The sequence below is a fragment of the Oratosquilla oratoria genome, chromosome 15, assembly GCF_046742065.1.
Source record: "Oratosquilla oratoria isolate Oo_2021 chromosome 15, ASM4674206v1, whole genome shotgun sequence".
Classification (NCBI taxonomy): Eukaryota; Metazoa; Arthropoda; class Malacostraca; order Stomatopoda; family Squillidae; genus Oratosquilla; species Oratosquilla oratoria.
The window spans coordinates 6081153-6094943 of record NC_134791.1 but is presented as its reverse complement, the minus strand read 5'-3'; the positions used below and the strand labels follow the sequence as shown (position 1 = coordinate 6094943).

The 13791-nt window shown below is 40.9% G+C and overlaps 1 protein-coding gene across 1 annotated transcript in view; it reads left to right on the top strand.

The window, feature by feature from the left end:
- LOC143033273 (uncharacterized) overlaps positions 1–13791 on the top strand; it is a 62816-nt gene that overhangs the window by 36333 nt on the left and 12692 nt on the right. The window contains exon 2 of the mRNA XM_076198516.1: positions 5586–8082. Coding sequence (XP_076054631.1) covers positions 5586–8082 — 2497 coding nt within the window. The remainder of the gene's footprint in view (positions 1–5585; positions 8083–13791) is intronic.

The window sequence follows — 13791 nt, the reverse complement described above, 5'->3', positions numbered from 1 at the left end:
GAAATGTTGTTCTAAGTTAGTTAATAGTTGTTGGACCAATTGAACAATATATTGGTTTTAATGATTTCTCGATAAAGAAGGATTGTCATTGCTTTCTGAATTGTAATATCCTTCCGTACTGTTACTGTCCCCCTTAAACATCTCCTTGACCACCTCTACCACTCTCCCTACCTCTTCGATGCGATTTTGTCCCTGAGGATAGAAGCGCTGGTTAACGCTGAGATTTTCACGGTTTGTAAGATTTATGTTCTGAATATTAGAGAGGTTGCGAATCTTCAGTTCCGAATATTAGAGAGACGCTCAGTTAGTTTCTAAGATAATTTGTTCACAATATGTACTGTATAGGAGCGTTTCGAAATTTTGTTTCGAATAAATAAAAAAAATTACGAATGTAACAGTTTCGAAAATAATGTTCCGGATATTAGAGAATTTCGAAATTTTCTGTTTCGTATATTAGTTTCGGATCTATTTACTCCAAATATTAGAGTTTCGAAATTTTCTTATTCCGAATATAAGAGAGTTTCGAAAATTCTGTTCCGAATATTAGAGAATTTCGAAAATTATGTTCCAAATATTAGAGTTTCGAAAAATTCCAAATATTATAGAATTTCGAAACATTTTGTTTCGAATATTAGATTTTCGAAGCAAATCTATTCTGAATATTAAAGAATTTCGAAAAAAAAAATAGTGTCCCGAATATTAGAGAATTTCGAAAATTATGTTCCGAATTTTAGAGAATTTTCGAATATTTCCAAATCCCTTTCGAGACGGTGACTCCACTGGTAATCTTATTCAGCTGAGGAGGCAAAGAGTGCCAAGGATATGAATAAAATCGCCTGGCGCCAACAAAAAAGAAGAGAAGGGACCATCCAGTACGGAAGATGTTTATATAGGGAACATAAAAATGTGGACCGAGCGCTCTCTGTCCACAGTTTATTATTTTATTATGTTTTTTCCACGTATGTGTATGTATATATATATATACATATATATATATATATATATATATGTATATATATATGTATATATATATATATATATATATGTATATATATATATTTATATATATATATATATATATATATATATATATATATAATATAAATATATATAGCAGGGGCTGCGGAGTCGGATGGTATAAGGTCCCACTCCGACTCCGACTCCGACTCCTTTGATTCCTCCAACTCCGACTCCGACTCCGACTCCTTTGATTCCTCCGACTCCGACTCCCGACTCCTTAACTCCTTGACCCCTATGTGGAAATCTATTCTGCAGATCCATATACCAGCCTCCCACACCTATTCAGCAAGCATTTTATATTTTTCATGTATATTATTTTTTACGTGAAACATTCACTTGTATGATAAATATGCTCACACATACACTCAACCAGCTTTATATATGTATATGCACACAAGCACGTATATTCGTATAAACATATATATATTAAATATATAATGGTATTATTTATGCTCATGATCATCTACCAGCTTATTAGCTAGATATTTTCTTTTTCCTTTGTGCCCCTCCCATCCCCCCCCAAAAAAAAAAATCATCTGTTATTTCATATGTCCAATGTCATAAACCTTCTATCACAATATTAGGAAAAAAATGTGACAAATCATGATGAGGAAAGGTTAATGGAGGATGCCCTACTTAGTACTTACTGCAGAATTAATTTCACCATGTTATCATAAAAACCAGGAATCAGTTCAGGAAAGAGAGAGACAACCTTCCCCTGTGCACACTGTTCATATCTGCTGTTGTTCCTCCCCTTTTCAGTCATCATCAAATGCTGTGACATATGCTCTAATGTCATTCCTATCTGGCCTCTGAGACTGGTCAAAGTTTATCTCAGGGCACTTCCGTTGACTTTTACATACATGAAGACGTACGTGCATAGTGCATACGTAGTGGATATATGATGGGTGGGAGTGGGTTTATGCCTTTTGACTTGGCTACCTCCCTGATAAGGGGGAAAAAGCCTTTTGTATATAGATAGATAGAATTATGGTTATGAGTTAAAGCATAAATATATGGTACACTTAGGCCTAATTTGCAATTGTCTTTATAGCATAATCAGTTTTGAATTAGATTAAATTTGTTCGTGATTTTCTTTACTCTGATTTCTATTTTTCATTGCTTCACTTGTAGCCCTATTGTATTCACTAGTAACCATGATCAGTAGCCTGTTTCTTTTTCGTATATTTCAAACCACTAAATTTCTTTGATAAATGTATGATTTTCATATTCTGAAGTAGCTTTATCATAATCTAGCACATTTCTATTAAAGGAAAATGCGATAAAACTACCGAAAATGAAGGAAAAGTAAATTCACTGGGAGACACTGCTTCAGGCAGAATCTGCAGCTGTTTCTTTACATTAGTTAGTACTAGTAGCACACAATGCCGTCACATGGTGGCAGCACGAATTGATGTGTATTTATGTTGAAGTAAAAGCATTGCAGTATAGTACAAAATATATATATATATATATATATATATGTATATATATATATATATATATACATACATACATACACACAGTATATATATATATTTTCTCTCTCCTTACAGGAAACAACTACAAATACATGACCACAAACACTTTTACCCAGACTGACAACGATAGCTTGTCAGTATTGTGTATTTTTTTTATTGATATTGTTTTTGTTTCCATCTGGAGAGACCACTTAGTGTACATATACACTGCACACACTCACTATTGCCTCCAAAAATAAAAGCAAAACCATACAAAAACTGTTAAATTGTGCAACTGGTAAAACCAAACAGGGAAACCATGTTAAAAAAAAAAAAAATATTGGACTTATGGAGTCGGAGTCGGATAAAAAATTCCGACTCCGACTCCGACTCCGACTCCTAGTACTCTTAGAAATCCGACTCCGACTCCAGCTAAAACCTCCGACTCCCACCGACTCCGACCCCTAGTACTCTTAGAAATCCGACTCCGACTCCTAGTACTCTTAGAAATCCGACTCCGACTCCAGCTAAAACCTCCGACTCCCTCCGACTCCGACTCCGCAGCCCTGATATATAGTGCCATTTCAAAGTGACCAGGATTCTTCAGTCAAAAAAGAATGCGTGACACTGGTCCTTGGGGGTGCCAGTGAACTCCTCGATGCTTATAAAATCAATCATTCATAGAGGGAGAGCTTGTCCGTGCCTCTTGAATAGAGTTTTGTATGTCGAGCGATTTAATTCGTGATCGCCGTCTGGCAACATGAAGGAAACGATGTCAGAGTCCAGCAGCCCATTCAGGAGTCACGTATGTGTGCGCATGCGCTGTTGTGTATGTTTTTTTTTTTTTTTTTTTTTTTACCACAGCATGAAATGGTCTAATACCTTTTTTAAGACTTTTTTTAATTAAGTTAATTTGTTTTTAAGATTTTTTATTTTATTTTATTTTTATTTTTTTACCTAAGACTTTTCTAATTGTTTATTTTTTATTTTACTTTTTTTCGTGTCGACGTAGTTCATCATTGTAACTCGTTTTAGCTGAATAAAATAATCTGTTCTCAGACAGAATAAAATATCTGAAGCTGACCACAGACACAAGGGAGTTAGGTAATGGAGATGTGGGATTAAGGCAATTAAAATGAGGTTTATATTAATCGCTTAGAATGAGGATCTAGATGAACTTTGTATTGCTTTGGGAGAAACGTGCTGTTGCATTAACAGTGAGGATTATTGCATCTAAGTAAGGTGTAAGTTACGTACACACACACACATACGCACACGACTCGATGGCCCAGTTGGTAGAGTTCCCGGCCGCTACTACTGCGGTCCGGGTTCAAATCCCGCCCAGGGCTGAAATAGTTCTCGATCACGAGTCCAACACGTTATCCAAGACCATGGTGAATCACACACACGCACGCACACACACACAAAAGGAAAACGCATGTACATAGAAATATATACGAGTATGTACACACATATGATCCCACTACATTAGTTTTAATGTACACACTAAACGGTTTACACGAATGTGCACACATGTACACCTTAATTATGAACGCATATGCAAGCGTTTTTTTTTTTTTTTTTTTCCCGGTAACTATGAAAGTCATGCGACCTTCAAGATCAAAGCTGTGTGGAGCTGTTATGTAGAGCTGCTGCAGTCGGGTTACGAGCCTCGGGCCAGTCCGGTAGCCAGCTCGGCCCTGGAAACATATACTCGTATATATAATTAATAATTATAATCTGTGCATAGGCGTTGTCCAAGTATAGTTCACGTTTTCTTTCGTCTCTTTCTTTTTGTATATTTGTTTATCTTGTGCTGTTTCTATTTAATTTTTAATCTTATTATTATTTTTTATTTTTCATATATTCTATCTATATTTAGATTTTATTAATTTATTTGCATCTATATATTATTCTATTTTATTTTACGTTGTTTTATTTTATTTTATTTCATAATGTGGTATTTCATTTTTATTTATTCTCTTTATATCCGAACACGTTAGCTAATAAATGACGTCACATCGCCCTGTCCGGATGCGAAATCACAGAACGTCTAAGGGCCGTGTGACGTCATGTCGACTCCGAGGATATTTTCGACTAATAAGGTTTGGTTTTTCATTATTAAACCTTATATTTACCATTGTATAGACTGTGTAATAAATTATATATATATATATATATATATATATATATATATATATATATATACAGTATATATATATATATATATATATATATATATATATATATATATATATATATATGTAGGGGTGGGGGTGGGTGGGTGGGTGGGACTGCATGGCTAAGTGAAATGGTCTGATATTTTTCCGTCACAAAAAAAAAAAAAAAAAGAGACATTTACTGTATCTTTGCGATAAACGTGTTTCCTCTTCGATACAGTTGGGATGGTGAAGCCATTTCCGTTATGATAGGACTGGAAGAACAGTGCACTATTGATTTATTCATTTGTTTATCTAATTATTTATGTATTAAGGGGAGTGAGTTTAATTATTCTTGTAAACGACAGATGATTTCATTCATTCAGCTGAAAGGGACCTCCCCCGATCGAGACTCTTTACAGGGCAGTAGTTGACCCCGCCCCCGTAACCTTAGCCAGAAGCAAAACTACAAAGTTCATCATTTCATCGAAGCAACTCCGTGTTTACAAATGCACTACGTTCATCTACGTACATCTCCTAAATACTTTAACAGTTTTCGTGATTCCTTTTGAGTATTACCAGATGCTGCATAGAGTCAAAAGCCTCTTCGTGATCTACGAAATGATCTAAGAAAGGGACACCCGTGTTGTCCCACAGTCAGAGGCCTTTTTCAGAATCTACAAAATACAACAAAGTCAAAGGCCTTTTTCGTAATCTACAAAGGCTAGAGACAAAGGGTTCCCCACAAGTTCTATAGTTGAAGGTCTTTTTTCGGAATCTCCAAATAAAATCACCCTTGTGGTCTTACGGAGTCAAAGGTGTTTTGTAATCTATAAACGCTAAAAGATTTATCACATTTGCACAAGATTACCATAATTCATTTCAGGCCTTATGTTAAGAGTTTTGTTCAATTTGTTAACGATTTCCATTTCTCTTGCTGTTACAGGCCCTATGAAGCCAGAGGACCCTTCAGCATGAGCCACGTGGTGGGGAGAGAGCCTCGCTTCGAGGAAGACCACCTCAAGCATATCAGCGTCAGGGACATCAAGGGCAAGTTTGAGCTGATAAGCAGCTCCGCCAGCCAGCATCAGCAGCAGCCGAGCACCACCACCACGACCACCACTACCGTACCCGCCTTCGTCAGTGCCAGCCCCGCCTTCAGAGGACCCGGAGCTCCTCCGCAGAACCCTCCTCGCGATCGGACCTGGAAGCCGGGGGCGCCTCACGAAGACTCCCGAAGGACCAAGAGGACCGAGAAGGACCGGAGACCGAGGAACAATGAGGTGAATAACGTTCGGTTAAGGTGCGATAGTTTCGAGAATGGAAGACGCCCGAAGGAGTCTGCGCAGACGAACGGCCTCGAGGCGGACGAGAAGCGGAAGCGACGGTACTCGGAGACCCACCGCACCCCACGGAGCGTCGCCGTGAAGCCGTTGATCGCCGACACTCAGGAGAAGCTCATCAACAAGATCCCCGTGTTCAAGAACGTCAATAACACGCTCGAAGTGGAGATCGAGAAGAACGAGGAGGTCGGTAACAAGACGAACAGGCTCCTGGGTCACCTCAGGTCGAGGTCACACGGTGGCCACGTCGTCAAGGGTCATGACTCGAGTGGCGAGAAGAAGGTGAGTTCGAGTGACTCGAAGTGCGAGAAAAAATCGAAAAATGCAAGAAGCGAGAGTATGACCAGAGTGAAAGAAAATATTCTTGTGCGAATGTACAAAGAGCGCCAGAAGAGTAACGAAAACCTTATAGACATTAAGAACGCAAACCAGACCTCCTCCTCCTTCGAAGGGAAACAGAAACTAGTCGAGAACATTGTACAGAATATTCGAAATAAAGAAAACGCGATGCTGGGGACGCCCAAGAAAACGAAGGAACTCGCCCGGTTCATCCGAAGGCCGAGTTTTTCGACGAAGTCGTCCTCCAAGTCCTCGAGGGAGACCAAAAGCAAACACAAATTACCCTTCCCGACGTCCTCCTCGTCCTCCAAGAACGACCAGGAGGGCAAGGGCCCCCAAGAGCAGCTCCCGAAGTCTCTCCCCGAGGATGTGTCTCAAGGAACCCGAAGAGAAGAAGGTCATCGAAGTCCTGCCACCCCACGAAGTCACCCGAACTCGGGTGATGGCCAGAGAGAAGTCTCGCCCGCTCGGTCCATCGACGACAATATCCCGAAGTCGCCTGGTCAGTACACCCCTTCTCCCCCCTCGCGTCCCCCTCGAAGGCGATCCTCGACTGCGGGGAGCTCGTCCTCCAAAAAGAAAGGAAAGGCTCCGGCACCACCTACTCCAGATAAAGAAAACCTCTCGACGTCCTCCTCCAGTAAGCTGAAGGCTGACAACAGTTACCATAATACTCACACTGACGATGCTGACGTCAGCACAAACGTCACTCTAAGTGATTCCAGTAGAGAGCCCTCGCCGTTCAAACATCACAATGGCGGTTTAACGGCCGTTAACGGTCAGGAGGAATTTGAATCCTCCACGCTCTGTAAAAACGTTACAGATCGACTTTTCCAGAACGAGCTGAGGCGGAGGAACAGTTTCCCAGCTCACCTCGAGGATGACCTGGGGTGTAGTCCTCTGCCTCACACTCCAATCGCAAGGACGATCTCCGTCGCCTCCCCCGGGTACGAGCGTCTCCCTGCGGAGGACTCTTGTGAAGAAGAGGACGGGATCTACGCGACGATCGGTCACGCCACGAAGTCTCCCACGAAGTCCTCCGAAGGACCCGGTTCCCCTCCGCCTCCACTCCAGGGGTTCCTCGACGCCAAGCTACCCACAGGTCCTCCTCCGAAGAAGCCTCCCCGGACCTTCGCGTACGACAAGTACAAGAGCTCAGACTTCATCGCGAAGATCAAGTGCAACGACGGATCGGTACAGACGCCCCCGGGGAAGACAGAACCGATCTACGCGACTCCGATGAAGAAGAAGTCTTCCACGCCCAAGAACCAGCCCCCTGCCCCCGTCAGGAGCAACAGCGACCTCTCCTCGAGCTCCCTGACGAGGAAGCCCCTGGTCGCTCCGAAGCCTCCGCACATCGCGAACAAGCGCTCCTCCTTGGTCGATCCTCTGGTCCTCCAGAACAAGGAGGAGGAGGAAGACCACGGTTCCCTCCAGCGCCAGGCCCATATCCGCTACAGCCTCCGGCGCCCGAAGAAACCTCCCCCGGCGCCACCAGGGACGCCTTCGGCGGTGGCCAAGGGCATTGGTGCCAGGCCTCCGACGCCGACCTCGAAACTCCTGAAGGAGGGGTCTTCTTCTCCTCTCCGATCTGACGGAGAAGTCTCTCGGCCTGTGGTGTCGAAGTCGGAGCACAGCCTCCTGGCGCCTTTGGGGGTGACTCCCGAGGGGCCCGTGTCCCTCGGGTACACGCCCTCCGAAGTCAGCGGGTCTTCGTCCACGCTCAAGAAGAGGAGTATGAGCGACGAAACTCTATATATGGTAAGTACTGTAGTTAATACTATTATTATCACTATTGCTATTATATCGTTATAATTTTGTTATTATTATTATTATTATTATTATTTATTATTATAATTGTTACTATTGTTACATTATTATTTATTTATTATTTACCTCGCCTAGACTCGAGTCCGGCGAAATATTTATTTTGGTTGACTTTGTTTATATATGTGTATGTATATATATATATATATATATATATATATATATATATATATATATATATATATATATAATATGGTGTGTGTTGATAAGGGAAGAGGTTAAAAATGGCGACCGAACAGACATGTGTCAGAAAAGACATGGACGTGATTTTGGGAAATAGATAACGACGCGTGATAAGATAAGATCTTGTGTTTTTCTATCAGCCATTGGCCAAGCCCGTCTCACTAAACAATGGCAACAAAGTCAGTCCCTAGAAGAGACCTTTGTCCTTTGTGAAACGCCCGAAACAATAAGGCCAAGGTTAAAGTTAGAAAAGTAAACTAGAAAATGGAATAGAAAATTTAAGTAAAGACACCAGCCCACTTTTCTTTTTTTTTTTAGAGAGAGAGAGGGGGGGGATCTCCTCTTTAGGTGAATAAAATCGCCCGGCGGCAGCCAGAGTAAGAAAGTGAACAACCGGATATAAAACAAAAACAAAACAAAAGAATAGCGCTGCTTGAGTTTCACTTCCTTAAGGCATTATTTTGAACTATTTAACAAATGCGTTGAGCTCAGCCCCAGCATGCAACTGGTTACTGGGATTTCTCAGCAGTAACCAACGCTTCTATCCTATGTGTGTGTGTGTGTGTGTGTATATATATATATATATATATATATATATATATATATATATATATATAATGTATATATATATATGTGAATATATATGTATATATATATGTGAATATATATGTATATATATATGTGAATATATATATATATATATATATATATATATACATATATATTAGTAGTAGTAGTAGTAGTAGTAGTAGTTCACATAGAAAAATGATGCGTGCCTCGGGTCCATAAGGGTTTTCACTAATTCCTAACATATTGAACCCATAAAGCTTAGACAATCAATCAGTACTCCAGAAAGGGGATGGCCCACATGTAAACAATCTGAGATATCAGATAACAGGTTGTGAAACTGTCCCGACAAGATCAAGTGCCCGGGGTCGATACCCGCAACCCCTTTGCAGTCGGCAACGGTCCCCGTTCTCACCTTTCCCCAGATTTCGCTGTGGAGAAATATAGGACTGCTGTCTGTGTTGTGTGAGTGTGGGTTTGTTTTTTGTGTCAACGGCTTCTTGTGGGAGGAGGAAAAGGAGGGAGTTGTCGCCGGTTGTCAGCTGTCCTCGTGAGAGAAAGAGAGGGAAAAGAGAGTGAGGGAGAGGAGGAAAGAGAGAGAAGAAGAAAAGAGGGGTAGAGAGAGAGAAAAAGAAAGAGAGAGAAGAAGAAGAGAGGGAGAGAGAGAAGAAGAGAGAAAGAAAGAGAAAATAAGAGAGAGACCTTGTACCCAATCCAAAGACTGAGAGAGACAGCAGGGGTGGGTGGACATGACGCTCTCCGACGTATGTCTCGCAGAACCACCTGCTACCAATCGTTGTTCCCTGTGGCCCACATAACCACCATGGTCGTTAAACTAACGACACATCGTTAAGTTAAGAACCCAGTTAACCTGCACGCCCTCTAGCGGGGTACCAACTGCGAAAGTAGGGAAATGGCGCCTTCTTTGGGACGCATGACACCCCTACGGCCCGCAGTCACGTAGTTTTTTTTTTTTTTTTTTTTTTTTTTTTTTTTTTTTTTTACTAGGGGACCAGCCACCGCTTCAGAAGTTAAAATTGTTTATGTTAATTTGGTTGGTTCTCATCCAATTTCAGTAATAAGTGTACTCCACTCTGTCTCTCCCTCCCTCCCTCTCTTCTTTCTCTCTTTCTCACTCTCTCGCTTACTTTCCCCCTCTCTTTCTTTGTATCTCTCTTCTCTCTCTCTCTCTCTCTCTCTCTCTCTCTCTCTCTCTCTCTCTCTCTCTCTCTCTCTCTCTCTCTCTCTCCCTCCCTTATCTCTCCCCTATCTCTCTCTCACTCTCCTTTATTTTCATTTCGCTATATTTTTATGTATCCATTTTTCGCAGTTACTTTATTTAGTGTATTTCATTTATTTGTTTATTTGTGTGTTTTAGTTTATTTTGATAATGTTATTCTGTGTTGATTTCAATACAAATGAAATATATATATAGTTATTGATTTTAATAATTTTTTATATTTTATTTATTATTATTATCATTATTATTATTATTATTATTATTTCTTGTATTTATTTCTTTATTCATTTCATTTTTTATTTATTTATGTATTTATTTATTTACTTATTTATTTTAATTTTATTGCCATGCTTCCTTTCCTTGAATGGAACTTGTACGAAGTGGACAAAAATGGACCAAAATCGAATAATTTCTTTCTTTGTTGTCTTTCGTACAACTTCCCGCTCAGGCTTTCTCAGGAAACACCGGCGACCTACGTCAGGTGTCGTCGCTCCATGGAGACACCGCAAAACAGGTGTTCACTGTTCAACAGGTGTTCACTGTTCAATATTGTGTTCAATGTTCATAGTGCGAGTATTCACTGTTCACACACTGCGGGTGTTCACTGTTCGTATGTTCTGTGTTCAACAGGTGTTCACTGTTCAATGTTGTATTCACTGTTTAACATTCTGTTCACTGTTGAATCTTGTGTTCTCTGTTCACACAGTGCGGGTGTTCACTGTTCATATTGCGAGTGTTTACTGTTCAAGCTTGTGTTCACTGCTCATAGTGCGGGTGTTCAGTGTTCACACGATGCGGGTATTCACTGTTCATATTGCGGGTGGTTACTGTTCTTGTGTTCAGTGTTCACACAGTGCGGTTGTTCACTGTTTAGTGTACGTGTTCACTGTTCATTTAGTGCGAGTGTTCACTGTTCACACAGTGCGGGTGTTCACTGTTCATATTACGGGTCTTTGCTGTTACTGTGTTCATTGTTCACACAGTGCGGGTGTTCACTGTTCAATATTGTGTTCACTGTTCATTCAGTGCGGGTGTTTACTGTTCTTGTGTTCATTGTTCACACAGTGCGGGTGTTCACTGTTCATAGTGTGAATGTTCACTGTTCATAGTGCGAGTGTTCACTGTTCATATTGCGGGTGTATACTGTTCTTGTGTTCAGTGTTCACACACTGCGGGTGTTCACTGTTCAGTGTACGTGTTCACTGTTCATTTAATGCGGGTGTTCACCGCTCAGTGTTCACGCAGTGACAGGCTTTATATATTCTATTCCGGTTGTCGCCAGGCGATTTTATCCATCTGAGGGAACCCAGCAGACATGAGATGCGTAGATGAGTGTCCCGCATGTACCAAATGGTCTTTTCCCCCTTATAAAGGGGTGTAGCCAACAACACGATTTCGCTGTGAAAGAAACTACGTCAGGAGGCGCTGCGTGGCTGCAGCCGAAGCCGTCGTCTCTGCCCTATGATCCGCTTTAGGGAATCTGAAGGGAGTACGGGATTCGAACCAACATTAACCGAATGCCAGACCACCAGGGCACAGTGGACGCGTTAGTTACCTCTCATTTTATTCTGGTTTTCGGCAGGTGATTTTTATTCGTTTGAGTATCGACAGCAGCCTTGTCAGTGGACAACCACAAGGCTACAGCTGTTGGAGCGACGGGACTGCTGTTCACAACAGCTGATTCTGGGCTCTCTTGGCGACAGCTGATTGGGGATCTGCTTGGTCACGGTCACTGGCCGTGGTTCGAATCCTGCGCAGGGGTCCAAGGAGGATTGAGGGTAGAGCTCCCAGGTCGACTTCCGTACCGTCGGTTTTATTCGCCTCAGTGAAACTTTCTCCTTTGTGAAGGTTCACGTTTTAAGCCAACCCCCTTCCCGTTTTCTTTTTCTTCCTCTTCTTTTTCTTTTTCATTTTCTTCTTCCTCTTCCTCTTATCTTTTCGTCTTCTTCCTCTTCTTTTGTCTTTCTTCTTCTTCCTCTTTTTCTTTTTTAATTTTCTTCTTCTTCCTCTTATTTTTTGTCTTCCTCTACTTTTTCTTTCTTCTTTTTATTATTATTATTGTTATTATTATTTCTTCGTTTTTCTTTTTGCTTTTTTGCTTTTTCGTCTTAATCATCTTCTTCCCCTTTATCTGTTTTTTCTTCTCCTTTTTCTTCCTCTGTTTCTTCCTCTTCTTCATTTTCATATTCTTCTACTTCTTTTTCTTTTTCATCTTTCTATTCTTCCTCTTTGTTTTCCTTTGTTATTCTCTTTGTTTTTTCATTATTTTTATTTGTTCTTTGTTTTTATTTCTATTCATCTTTCCTGTATTATCTCGAGGTATTTTAAAAAATAACAACAACAACAACAACAACAACAACAACAACACTTTTCAACAACATTTTCCTTCCCCATAGTAACAAACTCCCAAAAATAACAGACAATTTGACTCAATTTTTTTGACAAGTTATTCCTCATTATAAACACCTGTGACATCTCTATGATATCCTAGAATCTAGATGATAATATATTCTAGAATTCTTAGAATTTTGGTTTCTAGAAAGAAACAATATTCCGAAAATTTTATTCTGAAATTTCTAAAGGTCCAAGTCCCCCCCTTCTAGAAATGAACACCCTAATTGAAAATCTAGTTTGGCCTTCGAGGGAATAAACCCGGATGACACTAGCAAAACTAGAATCTAGCAAGTGTGGTCCCTGGACACGTACTGTGTTTATATGCATACGTGTGTGTGTGTCTCTGTGTGTGTGTGTGTGTGTGTGTGTGTGTGTGTGTGTGTGTGTGTGTTTATACGAGACTTGTTGACCCACTGTCGGAGAATAATATTAGAGAAACAGAGGTTCCGTATATTTCGACCACTATCTGTGGTCTTCTTCAGCAGGACCATAGATAGTGGTCGAAATATACGGATCTTCTGTTTCTCTTATCTTATTCTCCGACAGTGCGTTAATAAGTCTCAGTTTTACAAATGTGCTACATTATATTATCCTGTGTGTGTGTGTGTATGTGTGTGTGTGTGTGTGTGTGTATGTGTGTGTGTGTGTGTGTGTGTGTGTGTGTGTATGTGTGTGTTTGTGTGTGTGTATTTTACTATCATTAGATTCATCCAATAAATACAAGCAAACAAGCATGCATGTACAGACATTCTCACAAGTATCATAAGAACCAGTTGGAGCCAGGAGTGTGCGTGATTCACCATGGTCTTGGATCACGTGTTGGACTCGTGATCGACAGTTATTAACCTCTCGGATGAGAGCTCAAAGCTTGTATATGACCGATCTATGGGTAATACTGTCACCTTACACGCATACACCCTCCCAATTCCCCGCCCATGAGAGTTGGAGTAACAAGCCGCAGCGCAGCGATACTGAAATTGTTTCAGCTCTGGGTAGGATTCGAACCCGGACCGCCATAGTGGCAGGTGAGAACTCTAACCACTACGCCACGAGGTGTGTGTATCTGTGTGTGTGTGTGTGCATGTGCGTGTGTCCTAATATGCAAATTAAGTCATAACTTATGTATACAGTCTTAATATACGCTTCACAATCGTTACAGTCTAGGAATAGTTATTTGCGTTCAACTAACCTTGCAAAATATTTGCATATTTTTTTCTATCGCGGTTGGGGTGTCACCGCAGGTGGTGGTTGTCTCGATT